This window comes from Brassica napus, unplaced genomic scaffold, assembly GCF_020379485.1.
Source record: "Brassica napus cultivar Da-Ae unplaced genomic scaffold, Da-Ae ScsIHWf_528;HRSCAF=793, whole genome shotgun sequence".
In the NCBI taxonomy this organism is placed as follows: domain Eukaryota; kingdom Viridiplantae; phylum Streptophyta; class Magnoliopsida; order Brassicales; family Brassicaceae; genus Brassica; species Brassica napus.
The window spans coordinates 260478-283995 of NW_026016596.1; the positions used below are offsets into that span (position 1 = coordinate 260478).

General features: G+C 35.6%; 4 protein-coding genes and 1 non-coding gene across 6 annotated transcripts; 1 reads left to right on the forward strand and 4 right to left on the reverse strand.

The window, feature by feature from the left end:
• Positions 1 to 471: 471 nt before the first annotated feature.
• LOC125604356 lies at positions 472 to 5071 on the reverse strand. 2 transcript variants are annotated; one of them, XM_048774761.1, is made up of 7 exons: positions 4635 to 5057; positions 4454 to 4540; positions 4150 to 4374; positions 3898 to 4059; positions 3746 to 3799; positions 2940 to 3086; positions 472 to 2810 (listed from the first exon to the last, which is right to left on the reverse strand). In XM_048774761.1, exons 1-7 carry the CDS (start codon positions 4782 to 4784, stop codon positions 2439 to 2441), a joined length of 1197 nt encoding a protein of 398 aa, XP_048630718.1. In that variant the 5' UTR covers positions 4785 to 5057; the 3' UTR covers positions 472 to 2438. The 2 variants fall into 2 exon arrangements, with proteins under 2 accessions (XP_048630718.1, XP_048630719.1); XM_048774762.1 differs by lacking the exon at positions 3746 to 3799 and having other exon boundaries at positions 4635 to 5071.
• Positions 5072 to 13424: 8353 nt separating this feature from the next.
• On the reverse strand, positions 13425 to 15797 carry LOC111204773 (protein CYPRO4-like). Its single transcript, XM_022700191.2, has 2 exons — positions 14006 to 15797; positions 13425 to 13905 (listed from the first exon to the last, which is right to left on the reverse strand). The coding sequence occupies exons 1-2, from the start codon at positions 15620 to 15622 to the stop codon at positions 13615 to 13617; spliced, it is 1908 nt and encodes a 635-aa protein (XP_022555912.2). The 5' UTR covers positions 15623 to 15797; the 3' UTR covers positions 13425 to 13614.
• A 130-nt stretch (positions 15798 to 15927) lies between these two features.
• On the reverse strand, positions 15928 to 16000 carry TRNAR-CCU. Its single transcript has one exon. It is a non-coding gene; the product is annotated as a tRNA-Arg (tRNA).
• Positions 16001 to 17115: 1115 nt separating this feature from the next.
• On the forward strand, positions 17116 to 22004 carry LOC125604353 (putative leucine-rich repeat receptor-like serine/threonine-protein kinase At2g14440). Its single transcript, XM_048774754.1, has 9 exons — positions 17116 to 19219; positions 19338 to 19878; positions 19967 to 20433; positions 20511 to 20646; positions 20729 to 20800; positions 20891 to 20959; positions 21049 to 21120; positions 21300 to 21371; positions 21468 to 22004. Exons 1-9 carry the CDS (start codon positions 19153 to 19155, stop codon positions 21514 to 21516), a joined length of 1545 nt encoding a protein of 514 aa, XP_048630711.1. The 5' UTR covers positions 17116 to 19152; the 3' UTR covers positions 21517 to 22004.
• LOC111215668 (protein disulfide-isomerase SCO2) lies at positions 21756 to 23438 on the reverse strand. Its single transcript, XM_022719585.2, has 3 exons — positions 23014 to 23438; positions 22326 to 22452; positions 21756 to 22140 (listed from the first exon to the last, which is right to left on the reverse strand). The coding sequence occupies exons 1-3, from the start codon at positions 23371 to 23373 to the stop codon at positions 22070 to 22072; spliced, it is 558 nt and encodes a 185-aa protein (XP_022575306.1). The 5' UTR covers positions 23374 to 23438; the 3' UTR covers positions 21756 to 22069.
• Between the last annotated feature and the right edge of the window lie 80 nt (positions 23439 to 23518).

Genomic DNA, 23518 nt, shown 5'->3' on the forward strand with positions numbered 1-23518 from the left:
AAGTATAGGTACATGAATCATACAAAATATATGTACATGATATTTGATGCCAACATGGTCGGAACTTGGAAGATCCATCTAGTGATTGGTATCTCAACTTTTGCTGGTACTGAGGCTTCAGTACTCTCACCTCTAAATCTCTAATGGCAGAAAGCATTGCAATGCGTGCAGATCTTCTCAAATTTAAGGAACTTGACATCAATAAAATCAGATGTGCATCGGATTCGAAGCAACTAATCTCCTGCATTACGAAGGAAACTCCATAGCCAGAGATCTATGGAGTTGTCTCAGACATCTTGAAGCTAGCGATAGAATGTGACTCCATTTCCTCTGGTTGGATCTCAAGAGAGCGTACAATGTTGTTGCTGATAATTTGCTAAACAAAGCCTTGTAATGAATGAGGATGTTTATTATTCCCTCTCCTAGCTATTCTAGTTTTTAATTAATGAAGTTGTGTTTCAAAAGTTACTACTTACATCTCTCTCCCTTATCCTCTCGCGACAAAAACAAACCAACCAAGTTTTCAGATCTGCTCCGGCGTTGTCCGGCGCGTTCGCGCGCGTCCGGCCGCCGGAGGCTTCCCTCCTTCTTGCTCTGTTTTCCTCTTTGCTTCCCGGTCACTCCCCTCCGCTGTTGCTTTGTTTCGGGCTCTGGTCAAGCGTCTCTTGTTGATTCCGGTGACCGCTCGCGAGGTTCGTCGGAGTTTGCTATCGATTCAGCTTGTGTTGGAGTCAAGACGCGGTGGTGTGCAGTGGATTTGGCTGTGGAGTCGGATTTTTCGTGGCTGAGAGAGAGGATTGCGTTTCCCCTTTTAATCTCTCTCTGGCGACCTTCTTGCTCGGGATGATGGGGTTGGAGCGCTCCCCGGTTGGCTGTGGCGTGGCTACAGCGTTTCTCTGGTTGTGGCGTGCGGCTTCTTCGTTTGGAACCGGGAACCCTTACGGTGTCGTCGGGGTTCGTCTCCTCTTCGTTGGAGCCAAGGTCAGCTCCGGTGGTGGCTTCACTTCGGAGGTGAGGCGCGGTCTGGTATGCAGGCGGGATGATGGTACCTGACCGATTCCGACTCGTGTGGGAGTGCTGAGCAGAGTCCTACCCGGTCGTCTATGGCCGGTTCAAGCTCTTTTTTGTATTTCACCTGACCTTTCAATTTCAACATCTCGTCATCGGCTTGATACCTTGGTTTGGTTGCGGCAGTTTCTAATTCTAAGGTTGTTCTCTTGAGCTCTATTCATATCACCGTAGACACCGGTGGTTATTTTGCGAGTCACGGTCACTGCTTCTTCGGTTTTCGAAGGCGGCAAGAGACGTCCCGACTTTCGTCATGGTCGCGGCGGTGTCCCTCTTGTGTTTAGCTCACATCCCAGTACCGGAGAAGATCACTTGATTCTTCATCGGTAGTGTTGCTTGGCTGACATTTGTGCTAGTCGTTAGAGTCTTCTCTGTCGGTGTGTGGCATGGAGGTCCGGCCCTTTTGGTAGTACAGGTTTGGTGGCGGCAGTAGCGAGCTCTTGCTCGGGTTGGGAGATGGTTTCAAGCGTTGTGTGACGTTGCGTACTAGCTCGGCTTTGGTGGCTTGCAAGGCTCGTGGTAAGTATCCGAAACACTCCCCTATTAGTCGTCTTGCGCTTCATTGTCAGTAACGGTTACAAACTCGGTGGAGTTCATCGGAAGCTAGCTACTCCGGAGACGACGCGGGAAGTCCCGGCATCCGAGGCAACAAGGAGAACCTCACCTTCTCTTGATTCTCGTCGATGGTAGAGAACGGCAACCGATTTCAAAGGAAACCGATAAACGGACTAGCGGAATGTGCCGGGTTTAGTGGGCGGGCGAAGCTAGTGTTGTAATAGGTTGATTTTGGAAATTTTGTTCGAAACGGGTTTGTAACTGGATCTGAAATTCCCGATTCTCGGGTAGATTAATAAATATTTATATTAAAAAAAAAAAAAAAAAAAAAAAAAAAAAAAAGTTGTGTTTCAAAAGAAAAAAGGTAAAGAATATTATTCTCGTATACAAAAGCTTGTATACCTAAGTATATATTATATATGTATATGTAATTATGGTTTTCTAAATTTTACGGAAAATCTTATATATGCATATTATGGAATGGGTTTCCCGTAGTTACATATGCATATATAATATATACATACACATATATGGCTTTTTAGAATTCAAAGGAAAGAAACTTCCATTGGACATGCTTTCATAGGCAGATCAAAAGCAATTAACTATAAACTGAAGGATCTTATCAAACATATTATTATTGTTATTCAAATTAAAGACACGCGAAATTCGAAAAGCTTGTACACACATATTATCCAAAGACACAGATAAAATTAACTTCCATGACGTGAATTATTTTTCTTACTCACACATTCATAGTCAGATACATGCAGACATGCATGTAAAATACTCAAAATCTTTGAGCACACAGATCCAAATCAAGGGCATCTCTCGTTCTGGCCAGGGCCACCGTAGAAGAAATTAACCCCCCAGGAACTTCCAGCATCTCCTGCTTTAATGTTGTAACAGTTATCATGACCAGTCGTGGGGTAAACTCCTTGTGGTTCTATCAGAGTATTGGTTTCATCGATTGTCATAAGATTCCTGAAATAGCTCGATTTCTTAAAACCTTCTTCTGCAAAATGCCCGCTTCCCATGTCTGTGCCCGTGTGTTTCCCATCGGTCTCCTTGTTAACGATTTCACCTCCCCACTGAACTATCGTAGCTCCATTTCCTAGAGAACTGAATAACTGGCCAGGCCAGTACCCGACAAGCTCTTCACCGATCTGTAGCCACCAGTTTTCGCCATCCTATATATAATTATCGACAATCCACTTTGGGTTGAGATGCAGATATAACATAACGTAGGGACAACTCAATTACACCTCATATTGTTACTGAAAAGAGAAAAAGACATTATACATGTTAGCTCTTAGTACCTTCCATATAAGCATGGAGAGGTCGTATTGATCTCCGTCGTATTCTGAGACGGTGGTGTAGGTTCCACCTACAGTGATAAGATTGCTCCTTTGAACGAAACCTGAGCATAAATTGTTGTAGCACCCTGTACTTTGGTATCCATCGGCCTATTTACAAAAAAAAAAATTCATTATGATTATTGTCTTTAATATATTCATGCGCACGCATAAGAGAATAAGAGACTTTTATATTAGTTTTTGTTTTAAAAATTAGTCTATAATATATATATATATAACAAAAACCCTAAGACCATGATCAAACGCAGGTTCGGTGAGATTCGGTGAGATTCATAGTGTAATATAAAATACGTTTTTTAGCTTTTAACTAAGAAACATTAAGAAATGTTTTCTAAATAAGAAAGATACATCTCTTAACAAGTTAACAAAAATGTGTTAAATCATGTTCTAAGAACCCCAATTGGCTGTCCTCCATTAATGATGCTCTAAGAGCATGTTTATCCCTAAGAACTCAGTGGGTTTCTTAGATTTTTTTGTTTAAAAAAAAGATTAAAAAGCAAACCAATCGCCGCAAACAGTGTAAGAAACTCACTAAAATCGGTTCTTAATTAGTAGTTTTTGTAACCGATCCTTAAGGGTTTTGTGGAGGCCCACGCACTAAGAAACTCACTAAAAACCCCGGATAAACATGTTCTAAGCTCTACAAAATAATTAAAGTTAGGTTTAAACTCTAAAACTAGCTAGTGAGCCGTTTAAATTTTTTTAATGATTAGCATTTTAACATGTTGAGGTAGAAAATGGGTACTTACTGTCCAGTAAACAAATAATCTTAGATTATTATCACCATATATTCTTGGATAAACCTATTGATTAAGGGAAACAAATGTAGTGTTAATTAAGATGTTTTGCATATGATCAATATGTAATTAAAGATATATGGAGGTCCAAAGAAGTACAAGACCTGCAAACCAGCTTCAATTGTGTTACGAGTAGTGCCCACTCCAGACACGAGCCAAGTCTGGGCCAAGCTGAACTCATCGGGAACTTGAACTTCTGGTTTCCAGATATTTACTGAACATTGTGTCCCGAAATACGTGCCGTTCATGGAATTCATGACCGCGTACTAAACCAGCTCCAAAAAAGGGAATAGTGTAAATAAAGCCGCAAGAGAAACTAGCGAGTGATTAAAACAAAAGCAATATAAAATGTGTACCTCATGGCCTTTACTTGGATCAAATGTAGTAGCTTGAGGGCTGCTTGGAGTCGTCTTCTTGCCATAACTCTCAATGGATTTTGATCGTAAGATATCTTCTTTCTTTATTCTTCTGATCGGAATTGTATTTTTAGGGCATCTTCCATTCTTGTGCCACGCCTGAGTAGCGTTTATCTTTTTCTTGGTGTAAGTAGACGTACTTTCGGGTATAAAGCTCGGTTTCATCTACGTGCAAAAACTTGACGTTTCAACATCATCATGCATGTATATTAAACAAAAGATGGCTCATAAATGAAAGTCAAACCTGGATGATGTGGTTTTTAAGCAGAGGATGATCAAAAGCTGGTTGACTATGTATTGGAACACAATCTATTGTATCACCATCTTCGCTCTTAACAAAGATTAAAATGAAAAATTCAGTAAAATTTTCCCACGAATAATCAAAAGCATTGAGTTTATGAATATGGAATTTGTATAATATGTACCTTTATGGATATAAGAGCATGCTTGTTGAGCCGCTTCAAAAGTCTTTCTACTTTGATTTCCTGGTGATCGGAGAACTCTTTTCCATAGACACAAGGAGATATTATCATTCCTATCATCATCAGTGCTACTGTGAAACCAGCCATTCCCATTATGGTTAATTGCAATCCTTAGAAATACTCTTTGGTAATTTTTAAAATTTTCTATCAACGACCATTGGAATTTATAGGAGTAAATTGCTCATGTATTATATAAATTATGAAAGTGGATAAAAAGAAAAACACTGGTGATTACATTAACACTATTAATGAAAATAGACTCATGACTTAAACATCACCACAGCCCCTCATAATTTTAAAATCCATGAAAACTGACTCAGTAAATAAAACGTCATCAAAGCAAGCAAGTTTCTCTTGTTATACAGATACACAGGTTGACTTTGTTTACCCATTATCTCAAGTAATGCTCCAGTTAGAGTTACATTCAGAATATTTCTATATCAGATGACATTTTTTTGAATGAAAGGTTATTATTATTTTTGAATATATTAGATGACTTTTATGTTTTCATGATGATAAGCGTAACATGACCAAGCAAATTGCTGTCAGCAGCGGGCACAACTAAGGAGGTGTTATTTGATATATAGTAGATTAAATTTAATTATGTAGGTTTATAATCTAGTGTTATTCATTATCTATTGTTATTCAGTTAAAGATTTAAACATAACATTTAAAATCAAATTTTATTCATATTTGATAATTTTCTGCAGTTCTTAAGAGTTCAAATGACTGAATTTAGTTTAATGTGTAAAATATATCAATCACAATATAACCGGTTTTTTTTTTTTTTTGACATCGCACAATATAACTGTTTACCTTCAGATTTTAGACATTTTTATTATTATTGACGATATAAGTCATTGGTTCCAGCAAACGCCGATGCAAATGAAGAAAAGGGCCACACCATCATGGGAGTACCTTTTTTGTCAAGAACGCGAGTACATAAGTTTCAAAAATAAAAAGAATGCGAGTACATGTTGAGTTCGGTCAATTGTCTTTTCATATTTTCTTGTCTTCGTGCGTAACAATCAAGAGTGTCAGTGAAGTTAGAGGTTCGTTTCTGGGTTGATGCTGATGACTAGCATTGGACAATATGGACATATCTCTAGTTTCTGGGTGTCCCTTTGTTCAATACTCAGATGTAAAAAGAAACGACTCCGTATCTTACAAGCCTGCAAGAACTTTTCTTAACAAAGATTAGATATCATACAAAATCAAAATACGAAGAGGGATATACTAGTCCAATGAAACATAGAGGAGTCTCATCTATATTATCTATATTATTAAAGTTGAAGTACACATTGAGATTGTTTGGCAATATGGATAGTAGTTAAAAAATAGTATTGTTTGGAAACTTGGATAGCAGTAAATTAAGAAAAATGATAATGGGCTTATGCTACTAAAAAATTGAAAGTCCATTACATTATATTAAAAGATAATGAGTCTATGTTACTTGATATATATATTCAAATCAAAATAATAATTTAAAATTGATTTATATCAAAAATTCATTCAAAAATATACATATATTCAAAATTTGATTTTTACTAACATATTTTCCAATAACTATTATAAAAATATTTTCAATATATATAAGAAAAATACAATACAAAGCCCAATTTCAAACAGCAACTTAAATTATGGTTTTTATATTTCACATTAAATTTTAAAATATAATATATGATATTATTTATATGATTGTACGTATAAAATATTATTATAAGAAAACTTATTTCATGGTATGCATAAAATACGATTAATTATACGATAACATATATTTTGTAACCTATGATGACACATATAAGGGTGGGTGTTCGGGTTAGTTTTCGGGTTTTTTTAGGATTTCGTGTTCAGTTTAAATCTTTGAGGATTTGGTTCGGATTAGGATAATCAATTTAAGTAGGTTTGGTTTAAATATTTGGATAGAGGATAAATAATTATTTAAGTATTTTTGGAGTTTTGAGTATATTTTAACTATTTAAGATATTTACGTTTGATTATTTGTATATATTTTCAAGCATTTAAGCAAACTTAAAAGTATCATATATATTCTGGATGTTCTTATATATATTAAATCTAAAAATAATTAATATATATAAGTATATAAATCTATTTTGGATACCCAAAATACTTCGGTTCGGATTAGATTTCAGTTCTTTAAATACCAAAATTTGAATAATTCAGATATTTAATCAATTCCGATTCGGATTTAGTACTACTTATTCGGATTGAGATCGGTTCAATTCTTCGAATTCGAGTTTTTTGCCCAACCCTATATAGTGACATAAAAATCAAATAACATCTATTTTTTAAAAAAATATACCCGCACGGGCGTGCGGGTCAAAATCTAGTAATAATTAGTACCCATAAATGAAACAGAATCTCATTGAATTAAAAAAAAAATCTAAAACTTTCGCATTAAATACAGATTAATACGTGTAACAATTGAAAACCAGGAAATCCATTTACTCTAGAAGTAGCGAGATCTAGGGGTGGGCAAAAAACCCAAACCGAACCGAACCAAACCAACCAAACCAAACCGTGCTCTTTATGTAACCCAATTGGTTCATGTTTTACTCAACCCGAACGGTTTGGTTTGGTTTGGGTTTAAACCGAACCAAACCGAACCAAACCAATAATCCTATATATATATAGTAAAAATATATATGATATATATATATATGTATTAACATATTGCAAATTTTAGTTAGAGTTTCGTTTTTCATTTTTTCATAATTTCCATATCTTTAAAAAAAAATTATAAATACGATTCAAATAATACTATTATATATAAAATCATGTAGCATAAGTTTTTATATTCTCACTCTATCGTTTATGAGTTGATTATTTTTTAATAAAAGTATAAAACTGATGCCTTCATATTTTGTAACCAACCCGAACTACACCGAACCAAACTAGACCATAATAATGTAAACCGAACTAAATCTAAACCAAACCGAACTGAACCGAACCGAATTAAACCCAAACCGAACCCAAACCAAAGCTACTTTGGTTTTAATTGGTTTGAGTTTTATAAAACCCAAATTACCCAAACCAAACCGAACCCAAACCGAACCCGAAACTAAACCGAAATGCCCACCCCGCCGAGATCTACTTTCTCTCTCTAACTTTTTCTCTCAAAAACTAAACCGTAAATTTGCCTCCGGCGGGTCCGTTCTCTCTCTCCACCGTCGGAGGGCTCCTTCTTCCTTGTCCTCTTAGTCTTCTCTTTGCCCCTTCTCTCCCCTTCTGTCTCCCTCCGATATGCTTGTGCCCCTGGAAATTTCGAGCTTCGCCGGCGGAGGATCCTGGGCTGAAACCGGCGTCCGTCTTGAGTTTTTGGTGACGCAGCGAGGTAGGTGTAGCGGCATAGGAGGTTGGGGTCGGCTTTTTGGGTAGGGATTCGTTTGGCTGTCGACTTTCCCCTTTAGATCTCCGGCGAATCCCGTCAAGTTGCGGTGCGTGTTCTGGTCAGGAGGCTCTTCCGCTCCGGATCTGTTCGTATACCTGTCTTACATGTCATTTTGTTTTCCCGGTGGAGAGGTTCGGAGGCGCGTGATTTATCCTTACGCGGGGTGTCTTGTCGTAAGGTGTTTCTCGGTTGCTCTCTGTTCAGTGGTTACGGAGTGGTGCTTCCTCTTCGGCGTGTCTGTAGTGCTGTCCGGTGCCGTCGCGTGTCGTCTCTGGTGGCTCTCATTTTGGCGCGTGCTTCTGCAGGTTGGTTTCCGACGAGAAGTCGTCTATGGCTTGGGCTCGGGACTTTCATGTGGGGCTTTCTGCTTGTTCTCCTCTAGTCTCGGCTGTTCCCCTTAGCGCTCGTGCTGGTTTCCCTCGAGGTGAAACTGCTCGAGTCTCTCCGGTCCCTGTTATAACGGCTGTGCTTCATCGTCTCTGTTCCTCTTCCGTTTCTAGCCGGTCAGTTTCTCTGGTTCTCAGGGACTGTCCATGTCGAGCTGTCCGTCACCGATTGGTCATTCGGTTAGGTTGCGTCTCGGATTACCATGGTTTGAACACGTCATCCCAGCACTAGAACCAATCGCCCGGGCGATCTGCGTTTCTAGTGGATGTGTTCTTCCGGTTACTGCGATGGCTCCGGAGTGCTATGTTTGGAATGGCTGCTTCTTCTCAACCCGTTTTGTATAGGTTCTCTTGGTGTTTGTGGCTTCTCTGTTGTCCCCTCTCTGCAATAATGCTCGTCTTCTGTTATGCGAGTGAGGCCGCTCGGGTGTTGCTCTCTGTCCATGGTGGCTACAGTTAAGGACGTCTTTCGCGAGCTGTTCTTGAGGACCCATTCTCTTAAATCTGATCATCGGGTACTGCCAATTCTCCCGGGTTCAGGTCTCGTGCTTCACCGTGGGTCCATATTTTGTGGCAAGTGGTCGTACTGATTTGTTGTGTCCCATAGTTTTGTTGCTTTGCTTGTAGTTGTTCTCTTTTGTATAGCTTAGGCTGAGTAGGTGTTTTAGTTTAATTTTGTTGCATCTGCTTCTCTTGTTTCTATGTAGTTCTGTCAAAAAAAAAATGGTAATAAATTTTAACATTTTTACCAAAAAAAAAAAACAATTGAAAACCATATCAATGTTATGAAGTTTGGTGTTTTGGAGTCATATTTGAAGTTAGAATCATTTTGAAAAGGGTTCAATTATGTTACAAAAATCAAATGATATCATGTGGTTTTTTTGTCATCTAATGATATCATGTTAATATATAGATACAATGATAGCTATTTAAATTTTAAGAAAATCAATTTATCTTAAGTTGTAAGTGAATCAAATTTTTAAAAGTTTATACTCCTTTTCATTTAAATGTTGTTTTAGATTTGTGCACACAAATTAAAAAAATATCTAAATTTGTATATTTTCTAAATAAAAACATCATTATCTTTACATGTAATCAGATTTCAACCAATAGAAAAAAAAATAATAAACTTGATAAATTTTGCATTAAAATTTTAAAATAACACTTATTTTGTAACAAAAATTATACTCTACATCGACAATTAATAAGAAACGGAGAGAGTATATATTTTAGCATGTCTTATATTGTAAGTGAATCAAATTTTCAAATTCTAATGGAGCTAACTTTAACATAGACAACCAATAACACTCTCTAAATGATATTCTATGTGTTTATGAAAATGTATTTTGGTGTTTGACACATTAAAATTTTAATTTTTGATTATAAACATATAGTTTTATGTGATTATCGATTTTTTATAATTTTAAATTCATAGAAATTCAAAAATGCATTTTTCTTACAATTTATTATTATTAACTAATAAAATGCGTAGATATAAAATTTATTTTGATAAATGTCAATCTTTTAAAAACACACTTCCTATTTGCAAAGAAAACAATATATCAATCGTTGTCAATTAGGGTAACATAAATTAAATAGTGTAATTACTGGTCATATAACAATTATTAAAAAGGCACAAAATCAACTTGGTTTACCCGTTATATTTTCTTTTCGTTTTGAGTACACACACGCTAGCTGTTCTATATTTTTCTGTCACTTGTGAAATTTCTAATTGTTGTATTAGTTTAGCTCAAAGCGTAATGAAAGTATGAAACGGAATAAATAATCTACAAGTAATGTACAATAGGGGTGAAATCATTATCTAAAATCCATATTCAATCCTAAATCCGCTCCGAAAATCTGGATATTCAGGGTGAAGATATGGATATTAAAGTCCTTTTTTGTCATCCGATATTAAAGTCTTATATTTCTAATTTTAAATCTAAATATCCAGATTCAAACCAAAATATTAAATATATAAAAAAATTAAATTTTATCGACTACCACTTGATTTTAGAAGATGGATATCGTCAAAAAAAAAATTATTAATATATTTTAATACATTAATATGTATACATAGTATCCATTTTGTAGTATTATATTTTTAATATTTTATTTATCTGTAAATACTGTATAAGTATTTAATATTGATTTATTTTAATACTCTAATATTTTATTAGAAATTAGTTTTTACGAAAATTGGACACCTAAAACCACATATCATGATTAGATAACAAAATCATGGATTTAAAGCCATATATATGGATTTTTTTGATACATCCCAATGTAACTTACAAGCATTAATGACAATAGGATTGATTGAAAAGGGTTGTAGCTTTATGTTTCTCACTTTAAAAATTAGACAGTAATTTTTTAGCTCTGGCTTTAATATTTTGTTGTAAATTTATTTTTAAAGAAAATTGAAAGAACTAAGCAAAATCTTATAGAGAATTAATTTCCAGAGCTAACATATTTTTTTTTGCTATTTTTGCTATAGATTATTTTAAAAAATCTAAAGCGTTAAACTTTACAAATTAAAGATGGCTTTTGAAAGAAAAATGGTCTTCCACACATCTACCGCCTTTCCCAATCAACATCAATAACTCTAGTTTAACATTGCTTAGAATTGATATAATGATATTATAAAATTGTAAGAATTTAGGATTAAAAACTATTATTCATTTCATAAAAACAATGACAAGTTACATAGCGTACAAATTAAAGAATTAGTTTTAACTACAGCATTTATTAGTAATATACCTATTCTATTGCAAATTAAATATTATTTAAATTTTCAACACAGATTAAAAAATAATTAAATTTTAGTTTTACTTTTATTTATTACAAACCATAAAAATAAAATAACTAACTAAATATATAACAACAAACAATTCATTAAACATATGATCAAGCGGATGAAAAAAAAACATATGATCAACTTATAAAATGTTTAATATATACAAAATTAAATACATATATGTCCAATTTAATTTCATTTTTCTAAAGTAAAATTCTAAAATCTAACCCTAAAATACAAACGATGCTACAACATATGTTACCCAACCCAAAACCAAAGACATTCATGACTTACAACCTATATTCACTTTACATCATTTGAAATGTTTATACTTACATGATTTCAATTTTTTTTTCCACAATTTTTTTTTATAAATTTACAAATTATTTTTAAGTTCTATTAAATGAAAAGACTTTTTGGAAGTCTTCGCCCGGACGAATTTTGGGAAATCTTCGCACGAAAGACTTCTTTGGAAGTCTTCTCACAGAATACTTCACAAACCACATAAAATTTCACGGGATTATATTCGTAAAAATGCATACATATTTTTTATTTGAACATGAAAGGCTGTTTGTAATTTCACTAGAATTTTTGGTTATTTTTGCATTTGATTGAATTGAGTACATTTTTTTGCATTTAAAATCAAGTTTTAGGTCATAATTAACAATTTTTCCTCTTACCAAATACAGGAACACTACTTATTTGTGTAAAAAAAAATTGAATCCAAAATAGTAGGAAAATAAATAAATGACTTTATTCCAAAGATGTGCTGCATCATCATCCGATTTAGTTTTAATAAATATCCATTATTTAAAAACTCAATAAAATCCGTATAAAAAATTAATCCAGCAATCTGGCTATTGGTTGAACCACCATCCGAACCAGTGAATGAATTGTGTTTCTTCTTTTTTAATTTTTTTTAATTTATGTTATTAAAATCTGTTTTCTATTTCAAATAAAAAGTTAGATTTTTATTTCTTATTTTTCTTCTTTAGCATATTTTCTTCCTTTATTATCGCATATACTTTGTATCTTCTCTTTTTTTTTTTGAATTTTTTGATTTTTTATTGTAGTATGGACACAATTATTTTATTTTGTTTTTACAGTTTGATGAAGATACTACTATGCCACTTGAAAAATGAAGTGAATGATGATAAGGCAAACCAAAATTGGTGGATGTAATTTGGTTTTAGTTTATTTTTGTTATCAACAATCTATTACAATCTTGGTGTTTTACAAATCATACATAGTAGTTTAAATTATTTTTAAAAAAAATCTACGATAAATGAAAACAAAGAAAATAAAATTTAAATATTTCTGTGTCTTTTATGAAAAGTTAATTTCTTTTATATTTTGCAATAGGTACTCTATAATCTTATATTAAAACTAATTAATCTATTAACCGCAGTTTGTTCGGATGATTGATTAGACAGTGAGAAATCGGATTATGTCAACTAAATACTCCTTCTGTTTTTAAAAGATGCATATTCTAGACTTTTCACATATATTAAGAAACTAATTAAATATGCACTGTTTTTTGTGAATAACAATTTTTCATAATTTTTAGTCAATAGAAATTCAATAAACACCATTATTTTTTTTTGAAACTTACAATTTTTCATAAAATCATACAATGAAAAAGTAAAAAATGTATCTTTTTGAAACATTTTTTTTCCAGAACATACATCTTTTAGGAACAGAGAAAGTACTACAACCAAAGCTCTCTGGTCTGATGCAACGTTGGTTTAATGCTCATCAGAGTTAAAAAAAATCATGTGCTCTCCGAGTTTAAAAGTTGATTTGTCATAGTTTCTTTTTAGCTCTCCATTCTTTATACATATATTTTTTCCATGATGATAAACAAATTTAACATTTCATATAAAAAAAAAATCAATCTGGTGATCCAGAAAGTTGTCTGTTGAAATAAATGATTCTTTGTACAAGTGAAAGTTACAATTACTAATGTATAAACCAAGGTTCAGGATGTTTCTAATGTACCATGGAACCAAATCAAGATTCAAGAACCTTTTTAATGGTTTGCTTATAACTCATTTGTATGTTTTACTTAAGTCTAACATTAAAACATTAGCTGATCAGAAGAAGTGATTATTTTACGGTATGTTGTGAAGAACTATGAGAAACCAAAGTCGAACCCAATTTGATTCAAACACATACAAAGCTGTTTCAAGAAAAATTATTTGAGGAAAGCCAAATGTCATTCAACACAAACCTTCTTCACACAAACACAAGAAAACCAATCAAACGATACACAAGCAAATTTCATTACAAAACCAACATGAAAAAAGTTTCAGATACTAAACGTGTTTATCACAATCGTCTCCCAGAGAGGCTAATGGAGCTGACTTTCTGAGGAGTGGCAACCACAAGTGGAGCTTCTGGAGATTTGTTACCAGAGAAAGAGAATCTATCGTGCATGAAACGGCTCTCCACGATGGACTCATCCTTCAACAAGATCTTGTAGCAGTAACAGCTCTTGAGCCCTTGCTGGTTCCTATAGCACTCGTGCGCACTGTTCTTCACCCGTTCCAAGTCCCATATCACACTGAACTTCCCCACTGTTGCTACGATGTGCCTCTCTTGCTTCCCGCTCTCCGTTACCTGCAAATAACATTCAGAAACACACAAACAAAAGACTATGAGTTTTAGGTTTTATAAGAATAAACAACTTGTAAACAAGAACGTGTCAAGCGAAACTTACCCATGAGAAAAGCGCGCCGTGAAACTTATTATCTTTTCCTGCCAAGTGTGAATCTAATGGTGTTAGCTTCAGCAGCCTCGGCGCTGGTATCTTGTTCCCCATCCTTCCGCTAAAACCTGTTTTGGTCCGACCATCTTTGTCAGTGAAAAGGGTGCATATAAGAACCAAGTACGTATCAGTTGTCCCCAAGATCCATTTCCCATCATAAGACACGTCCACATGTGTCACCGGCGAACCAAGCCCTGGGAAAGCAGTCTTAGCCATTCTCATTGATGTCTTCGAGTACAGCCTTATCTTCCCATCACGCGATCCCACAACGATCGACCCATCTCCAGTACTAGCAAAGCACTGGAAGTTAGTCCCTCTAGAAAACTGATGCCCTTGAGTCCACTCCAAGACGGGCGAGTCGATGTTCTGCACTATACCTCTCTTGTCCCTCATGTCCCACTGACACAACCTATTATCATCCAACCCCAAAAACGTGGACTCTGACGGATCCAGCTGCGAGCCTTTAGTATCATTCGTTATGTCTCTCATAGTGATCTCAGTCCCGTCTTTCTCAAACTTCCATTCAGTAACAATCTTCCCCGACTCGATATCAAGCTGCTTAACACCGCTCGTGTTCAGCTTCCCTTGCTTAGCAGGACTCATCAGCATCATATTAGTCTCCGCCCTCATCAAAAGCGCCTTGTTCGGCGTCGTCGTCTGGCTCGACGAACCAGCTCTTCCACCATCAAACCTAACGCACACACCTTTCCCGTGAATCCCACGGTCCATGTTCCTATAAACCTGAACACCTGAATCATTCACAAGAAACGAATTCTCCAACGCACCTAAAGCTAAACTCTGGACTCCACCGTTAGCCACCTCTTCAAACTCCTCCGTCAAGTCCCTATCTTTCTCATCAACCTCTTCCTCCTCCTCTGGTGGACCTTCAGCATCCTCCCACATAGAATCATCAGCAGCTTCGGGATTAGCCCAACCGATGAAATCTTTCCCGTAAACTTTCATCTTACTCTCCTCAGAGGCTTTAACCATAAACACATTCTCAAAGAGATAGTCCTGGAACCTAGTAACGAACCTTCTATACTCCTCATCCGTCAAGAACTTCAAAGCCCAGACACCGTTACTCACGAAATCAACTCTACGCTGATCCGCAAACATCTTCAACTGCATATCACTCGAAACCCTAGCTTTGACCTTGGAACCACCAACGCCGAGAAACCAAAAGGACTCACCTTTCTCGTTTGACTCTTCACCGTCGTCGTAATCATTAACGTCCTCTCCTTCTAACGACGACGTTTTGACGAATTTGTAGGATGTGAGTTTCTCCGCGGTGATCCATTTCGCCTTGGGCGTGTTTCCACCGATGTGGCGGTAAAGCTTCACCGCGTTTTTGATCTTGGGGGTTGGGGATGATGATGATGGGTATTTCAGCTTCAAGGCGTTAAGCTTCTTCTCGATTTCGTGAGTCGATGTTGAATCAGAAGAGGGTTTCGAACCAGAGGCGGATGAAGATCCTTGCTTCTGATCATCGTCTTCTTCTTCGTAGTAGTCCGAATCGGATTCCGTATCGGAATCGGAGATCCGATCTTCCCGACTCTGAGAAGTACCCATGAGCTAAGACGAAAAAAGAAACGAAAGAAGAAACTTTCCTCTTTTGAATTCTCGAAAACGAATTTGAAGATTTGCTTTGATGATTCTGAAGAAAATGAAGAGAGTGATTGTAGGAGAAGAAGTTAGGGATTTGGGAGGAGGTTTTATAGGGGTATGATTATCTGTTGGGGGAGATACGTTTAGCGTTGTTATAACGTTGAGCTTTGCTTCGCCCTGACGCAACGCTTTTTGAACGCGTCGGCCGCGGCCACTTCGTCGGCTTTTTATTTGGGGAAAAAAATTAATAAAAAAAAAGTGAGAGATTTCGCGCCAGGTAGGGGTCGAACCTACGGCCTTCTGCTTAGGAAACAGACGCTCTATCCACTGAGCTACAGGCGCTTTCTTGTTTGCTTATTTCTGTATCTATAATATATATTATGAAACATGGTGAATGAATCAATACTATTAAAAGGGAAGGATTTTGAAAAAATCTACCTATGAAAGTTGTTTGGACCTATTATTTTTAAATTTTTTTGGACTTACCCTGTATATTATAACAATAATTGACAGTCTTTTTTATCCTATAGACGCCCGATTATTACTCTAACCATGCGAACTGTATACATTATTATTTATACATAACCACTAAAACCGATTGCTAAACCACCATACCCAAACAAAATACATTACATGAACCAAAACCAAAGCACAACCTATTATAACTGTTACGTTAACGAAATATTTATTTCCCTCACATACTACCATCGACTACAAAACACGTTACATGTAAGATACTACACTACATAGAAGCTTTATACAAGATTTGGGTGTAAGATTATATGATTCAAACACTAAATTTCATTAGTGAAATAATCTTCAAGATTATATGATTCAAACACTAAATTTCATAATTATGAAAAGCAAAACAAAACCAAACCCGCGCTTTCAAGCGCGGGTCAAAATCTAGTTTCTCTATTAAAAGAGAAGTACCATTTTTATCTAATATTTAGAAGTCTACTAGGACCATTTCATTAATCACATAATATGACATAATAATTAATAGGAATATTAATAATAAATTAATTTTAACTATAGATTTGAATTTTATTTTCAGTTATAACAAATCTGTTGAGAAAAATCTAACAAAATCCTACTAAATTTTTAAATAATTTTTATTAAATATTGCATTAATTAATTTCGTAATTAAGTAATATAATGCTTTCATTTAAATAAATTATCATCTATCACTAAAACGGGTTCAAATTTATTAATCATGTCAGATTTTTTTTATACAAATGAAGTTATTAACATATGTTAAAAATTTATTTCTACAGCTATATATTTTCAAAAATCATATGTTGAAGAATATTTTTTATTTTATTATTTCAAATTATGAAAACTCAAAAACGTAATAAAAAAGGTAAAATGTATAAAATAAACTCTTATATTAATAAAGTAATAAAAAACCCTAAACAATAAAATTAAAGAGTTATAAAATACATAACACTAAGATATAAAATTGTATATTTAAAATTATATAATAATATCAAAATTAAATATTTATAAAATAAAAATATACCTGCACGATGTGCGGGATAAACTCTAGTTATCAATATACGAGGTGATACAGAATTTTAAAAATGCTGTGTGGAAAGCTTGTAACTTGCAAGGGAATGAGTTGGGTGAAAAACGAAAACTTTAAGCAGAGGACAAGCAAAAAAAAAGGCTGTGTACATGTTTTTTTTGTCCAAGAAAAAAAATAACATGAGTTGAGCTTTGACTTGTTTTACCGAGTTACTTGTCACCAATATTTTTAAACCCGACCCGGACACTGAACCAGATAATTTACTGGGTCGATGGGTCACTGGATCGACCGCGGCTTAATAAATAAATTAATTTTATTATATAATAATATATTAGCTATGTAAATAAAAATATAGAAACTAAAGTTTAATATTTTCTAAATATTTTTATAAACATAAAATAATAGTTTGGATATGTATATTTTTATGTTTAATAACATTTAGAAAATACTTAACTTTAATTTCTATATTTTTTATTTTCATTTGATATACAAAATATCAAAAAATAGTTTAGACTATTATAATTTTGTCTAACAAGGTAAGAGTTATGACATCTAAAAAAATCAAGACATAAAATTTATAAATATTTAAATGTTTAATGTGAATAATAAATTAATTTTCAAATCCAAAATAAACCAAAAGTAAAAAAGATCATTATAATAAATTATCAATAACGGAAATAAAGTAACACCATATCACATCAACTAGTTTTGGTTCTCTTTACTAGGAGTGGGCGTTTGGGTACCCGTTCGGGTTTGGGACGTTTCTTTAACTGAGTCCATATTGATTGATTAGTAAGAGGGTTTCAAACCAGGAATCTAGATTCCTTGTGAGAGGCGCATAACAACAAGCCGTCGCAGTGAAAGACTTGATATATATGGAATCGATATGAGTTATTGTGATGCGGATCGAGTAGGCCAACCTCACGTTTACGTTTTACAGATGGAGTTCCATTGAGATGGATGATGCTCATTGGAAGAATTGTGAATGAGTTGGACAGCAGCATGAGAACCATAAACTGCTTTGGGGCTTTATCAAAGTGCTTTCTTATGATTCTTTTGTCGTTGAATAAACGGTTTCATCCTTTGCAAGTAGATCGTAGTTGCTTCACTGATGAGGCTGGTACACGACAGAGTATCTCCTCTATCAAATCTTCTGGAAGTTCCAACATCTTCATCGTGGTCCACAAGGAACAGCTGCAGTTACAATTTAGGGTTTTAAAGGAGACCAACTCTTACTTTTTTTTTTCCTTTTATATTTTTAACTACCTTTTCCTGTATACTTTTTTTTCAAAGAAACTTCCGATTAATTTGGTTTATTTCTGTATCATTGTTAATTTTTATTTTCTAAAATTTATCTTATCCGATAAATAGAAATAGACCGACTATCTGTTTAATTGACACATGTTTTATCATATGATCACCCTCAACATTTGTGGTAAGCTAGCTAAGCTGTTAAGTTTTGTATAACGTTTTGATGAATCTATAGAACATTTTTCGCATTGTATATGAATCACTGAACTAGAAAAAATTTAAATTTGATGCATACATAATATCATCATCTTCAGACATGTGTTAGTTAGTAGCTCTGTAAGGAAACATAAAACTGTTTTGTAAAATTAAAACACATCTAAAGATACCACTTGTTTATGAAATATCAGCTCAAAAGATTATTCGAAGGACATGACCCCCAAGTTAAATTAAAGAAAAACACACACCAACCAAAAAAAATGAAAAGAGAGATTGCATGTAGCTTATTTAGTCACCTCCTTTTCTTTTGCCTATATCCTTCCAATCAGTAAAACTCAAACCTCATATTGATGCTAAAAATAAGAAAATCAACAATATTAGAAACCTTCAACGTTGTTTTCTATAGCCTTTGAAGCATTCCCCTATTCAATCTCTCCATCAAAAAACATAGAAACAATCCGATCATTTGTTTCTGCTTCTTCAACAAAGATACGTCACGATGCTTCCTTTCTTCTTCTTCCTCTTGTTATCGTTCTCAATCTCTCAAGCTCTCCCTCCTCCTCGAGGTATGATTCTTGATACAATGTCAAAAGATTTTTCATATATTCATCTGAACGTTCGTTATTCCATGCTAAACATCGTTATAAATCCCCTAATACGTCACCTTTCCATCTCACATTGAAGGTTTTTACTTAAACTGTGGATCACCTTCCACAACCAAACTCAACGACATAAACTACACATCGGACAGAGGATTCATCAACGTAGGAAACACGACGACAATAAAACAAAAGGACCTTCTTCCAATCCTCTCAACACTGCGTTACTTCCCAGACAAGTCATCACGAAAACACTGTTACAACTTCCCCGTCGCCAGGAACTCAAAGTACCTTATCCGAACCACTTACTACTACGGAAACTTCGACGGAAAAAACAGCCCGCCGGTGTTCGACCAGATCATTGGAGGTACAAAATGGAGCGTTGTGAATACATCTGAGGATTACTCCAAGGGTCAGAGTTCTTATTACGAGATCGTTGTTGGTGTTCCCGGGAGGACACTAAGTGTTTGTCTAGCCAAGAACGCAAATACACTTTCCTCACCTTTTATATCGGCTTTAGATGTGCAATCTCTTGAGGATACAATGTATAATTCAACTGATCTTGGGTTATACAAGCTCAGCCTCATCGCTAGGAACAGCTTTGGAGTAGATGGAGAGATGATTAGGTAATAATCATTGTTTCATGATCTTACATTTTCATTTTTTAAAAACCTCACTTGTAATGATATGTTATGTAACATGTTAAAAAACTAGCTATCCAGATGATAAATACAACCGTCTATGGCAACCGTTCTCTGACAAGAAACATCAGTCAGTGACTTCTCAAAGCAGTGTTAACCCATCAGACTTCTGGAACATTCCACCGGCTAAAGCTTTTGTGGAAGGCTTCACAGTGACTAAAGGGAAGGCTCTAGAGCTTAAATGGCCGCCGTTTCCTCTTCCGGCCACAAAGTACTATATAGCTCTGTATTTTCAGGATGATAGGAGTCCAAGCCCCTTGAGCTGGAGAGCCTTTGGTGCATCAATCAATGGAGCTACCTTTTCAAGAAAACTCAATGTGAGCACCAATGGGGTTATGGTTTACTCAGGTCAGTGGCCATTGTCAGGTCAGACTACGATCACGTTGACTACTGCTAAAGGTTCACCGATGGGAGCAGTGATCAATGCTGGAGAAGTGTTTCAGGTTATTCCCATAGGTGGAGCCACTAATATAAGCGATGGTAATGTACATGTTCCCTTCTGCTTTCATGTCTTTTATGTATTATGAAGCTATTGGAAACAATACATTGTTCTGCAGTAACTGCGTTGGAAGATTTGTTAGAGAGTATCGACGAGCCTCCTGTAGATTGGTCCGGTGATCCATGCCTTCCTCTTGCCAACTCGTGGACTGGTGTAACTTGCTCCAAAGAAAAAATCACCAAAGTGATTTCTCTGTAAGCAAAAAACAACTCAATACTCTAAGACAAGCTTCTGTAGCTGTAAAGTATTCATCTATGATTTTGGTTCTCTTGCTAGGAATCTGACAAATCGTGGACTAGCGGGCTCTCTACCACCAAGCATTAGCAACATGACTGCACTTAAAGATCTGTAAGGACTTTTTGCATCCTTAAAAGTTGTTAATGTCTGGGAGTTTCTTTGTGGAAACTGAGTTTCAGCTGCAACTTTCGGGGTTTGCAGATGGTTAGGGAAGAACAACCTCACAGGACCGATACCAGATTTGAGTCCACTGACGAGATTAGAAACTCTGTATGCCATTCTTGCAACCAGACTTCTATAACTGTTGTGCAAAAGATTTATATTCTAAGCTTACCATTTTCTTTTGGTGGATGAGGCAGACATTTAGAGGACAACCAGTTCAATGGATCGATTCCAGAGTCACTTGCACAGCTCCCTAATCTCCGCATACTGTAAACATATTCCGCTCCTCCTCTCTTCTTATAACAGCAAGCCTACACATATGAATCTGAGATCATGCTAAACAATGTTCACTTTAGTTATATGATAAACTAAACCTGTAACAGACTGCATCATCATGACCAAAACTAGCATCAGTTTATTTTGGTTGATGTTAATAGTGAATCTGCAGGTCCATCAAGAACAACAAGCTTCAAGGTACAATTCCTAGTGCACTCCTCCAGAGAAAGGGCCTAACTATTCAGTAAGAATCATAACAGTGTTTGACACTTAAAAAAAGAAACAGAAGCATTGTCATATAAATTTTGATGTCAAACTTTTTGTTTCCTACTTGTTGTAGGGCGTCTCCTGAGAACATGCCAAGCACAAACAACACCGGGCCGAGTTAGAGTTGCTAACACTGATAAGATTCAAGTGCTCATTAGTGATAGATCAGGGGACCTGTAAACGACAGGGTCATTTGTCTTGGCCTCTAAAATTGAAGTACACAGATCTCATGGAAGAAGGTTTAAATCAAGGAAGCATTTGGGCCATGACAGTTCTACTTCTAAATAACTGTATTTATTCCTTTTTAGTTCACGGAAACCATTTGTATATATTATTGAACCACTGTTGACCTGTAGAGTAATTTGAAGTAAGAGATTGTATTTTACCGCTTTATATTCTCTCTGTGGAAAACTGAAACAACCTAAACACAAAGAAGAGTTCCTAGAGTTTATGGTTGCTCAAGACCTGATACATATAGAACAGTAGTTTCCTATTTGGGTAGTATTGATAAAAAGAAGAAGCCATTATCCGAACAAGAATCAGTAGTCTCTGTCTGTCTATACCTCCAATCAGCTTGTTTGGGCCAAACATCCCAAAGAAGCAACTTCAACAACGAACTCAAGCGCACATGCACTCATATTAATAGTTGTGCACTGGTTTGAGCAAACCCAAGGGTCAAGATGCTTCATTATCCAAATCTTCCATCACATCAATGTCCGTTCGAGATGTTATCTTCTGCACATATCCTGCAATCAGTTTAAACTTCTTTTTTAGTCAAGATTACTTAGCATAATACACTAGAGACCGAAACTAAATTACAAAACTCAGAAAGTGGGGATTTGATTTCCTTTCCAATCAAGGAAGCAGCTCAAAGATATATAACTCTAGAATCTTTCAAACTTTCTCAGAAAGGTAAAAAACAGAAACTGACCTATCCCTTGGCAAGGTATGCATTTGCAGATAACCTCTTTACCCCTTTTCTTGTAATAGCTGACAGATCCAGATCCTTGGCAACTTCTACACTTGCCAGTCCACTCATAAACCACTTCCTTGCAATCCTGAGAATTGGTCAGGAATATTATGATCAGAATATAGTCTTAAGCATAACGTTACCACTGGCCTATTGCATAGAACCCAGTAAAGAGTCTGATAGTTAAAGTCAAACTTTAGCATCATATCTCCCCTTCTTCACCTAACCAACCCCAGCACATATCAAGAAAAGCTTGCATCTTTAGTTTACATACCGTTAACACCCATGCTTCTACCATACAAAAATCCAAGGAAAATCTAACTCATAGTTAAATGTTCACATTTCAGAAACACTTCAAGAATCAGAGCTTATCTCCTCTTCTTCATTTAATCCTCACCCCAAATCAAGAAAAGCTTGCATATTTAGCTTTACATAATGCTAACACCCATGCCTTATATCACACAAATCCAAAGAAAACATAATCTGAGCTTACAAACTCCACACGAAACAATTCAAATGTTTTTTTCTTTTTTGTTTTTGACTAAAAGCTTTTCAAAAACAATTAAAATGTTACTCTGATTATTACAACACAATTAAATGGCTGAGACTTATCCAAAATCATCAAATCAGTAAAAGAAAGTTGGGAAACCTCGACAACAGGATCGCACTGCAACCTCCGGTCAATCTCATCGGGCGACACAGGGGATGTATTCGGATAAGTCATAGGCAGAGGAAGCGCGTCGTCGTCTCCTACCAAGTAACTCACTCCGCTTTTCGACCACAGCAGCCTCCTTTTCCTCCACTTACCCGATTCACCGTTCCCTCCGGCCGCGGCGGAGACATCTCGAGACCTCGCCGTGTCAGAGGAGGAATCCTGTTCACGCGGTATCCGGATTCCGTCGCCTAGGGGGATATCGGCGGTGGCGCGGCAACGGAAGGAGCGAGAAGGAGGAAGGCGGGGAAGGAAGAGGAGAGAAGGTAGAGAGCAGTTTGGGTATAATCGGAACATTGAGAAGAGAAGTTTGCAGGTGCGGCCATGAAAGTGGGTGACGTAAATCAACCTCGACGAATTAAAAAACTTCTGATTTTTATTTTATTTTATCGTAAATTATTTTAGGAAAAGAAAGGCTTAACCGGTTAAACCAACCTACCTT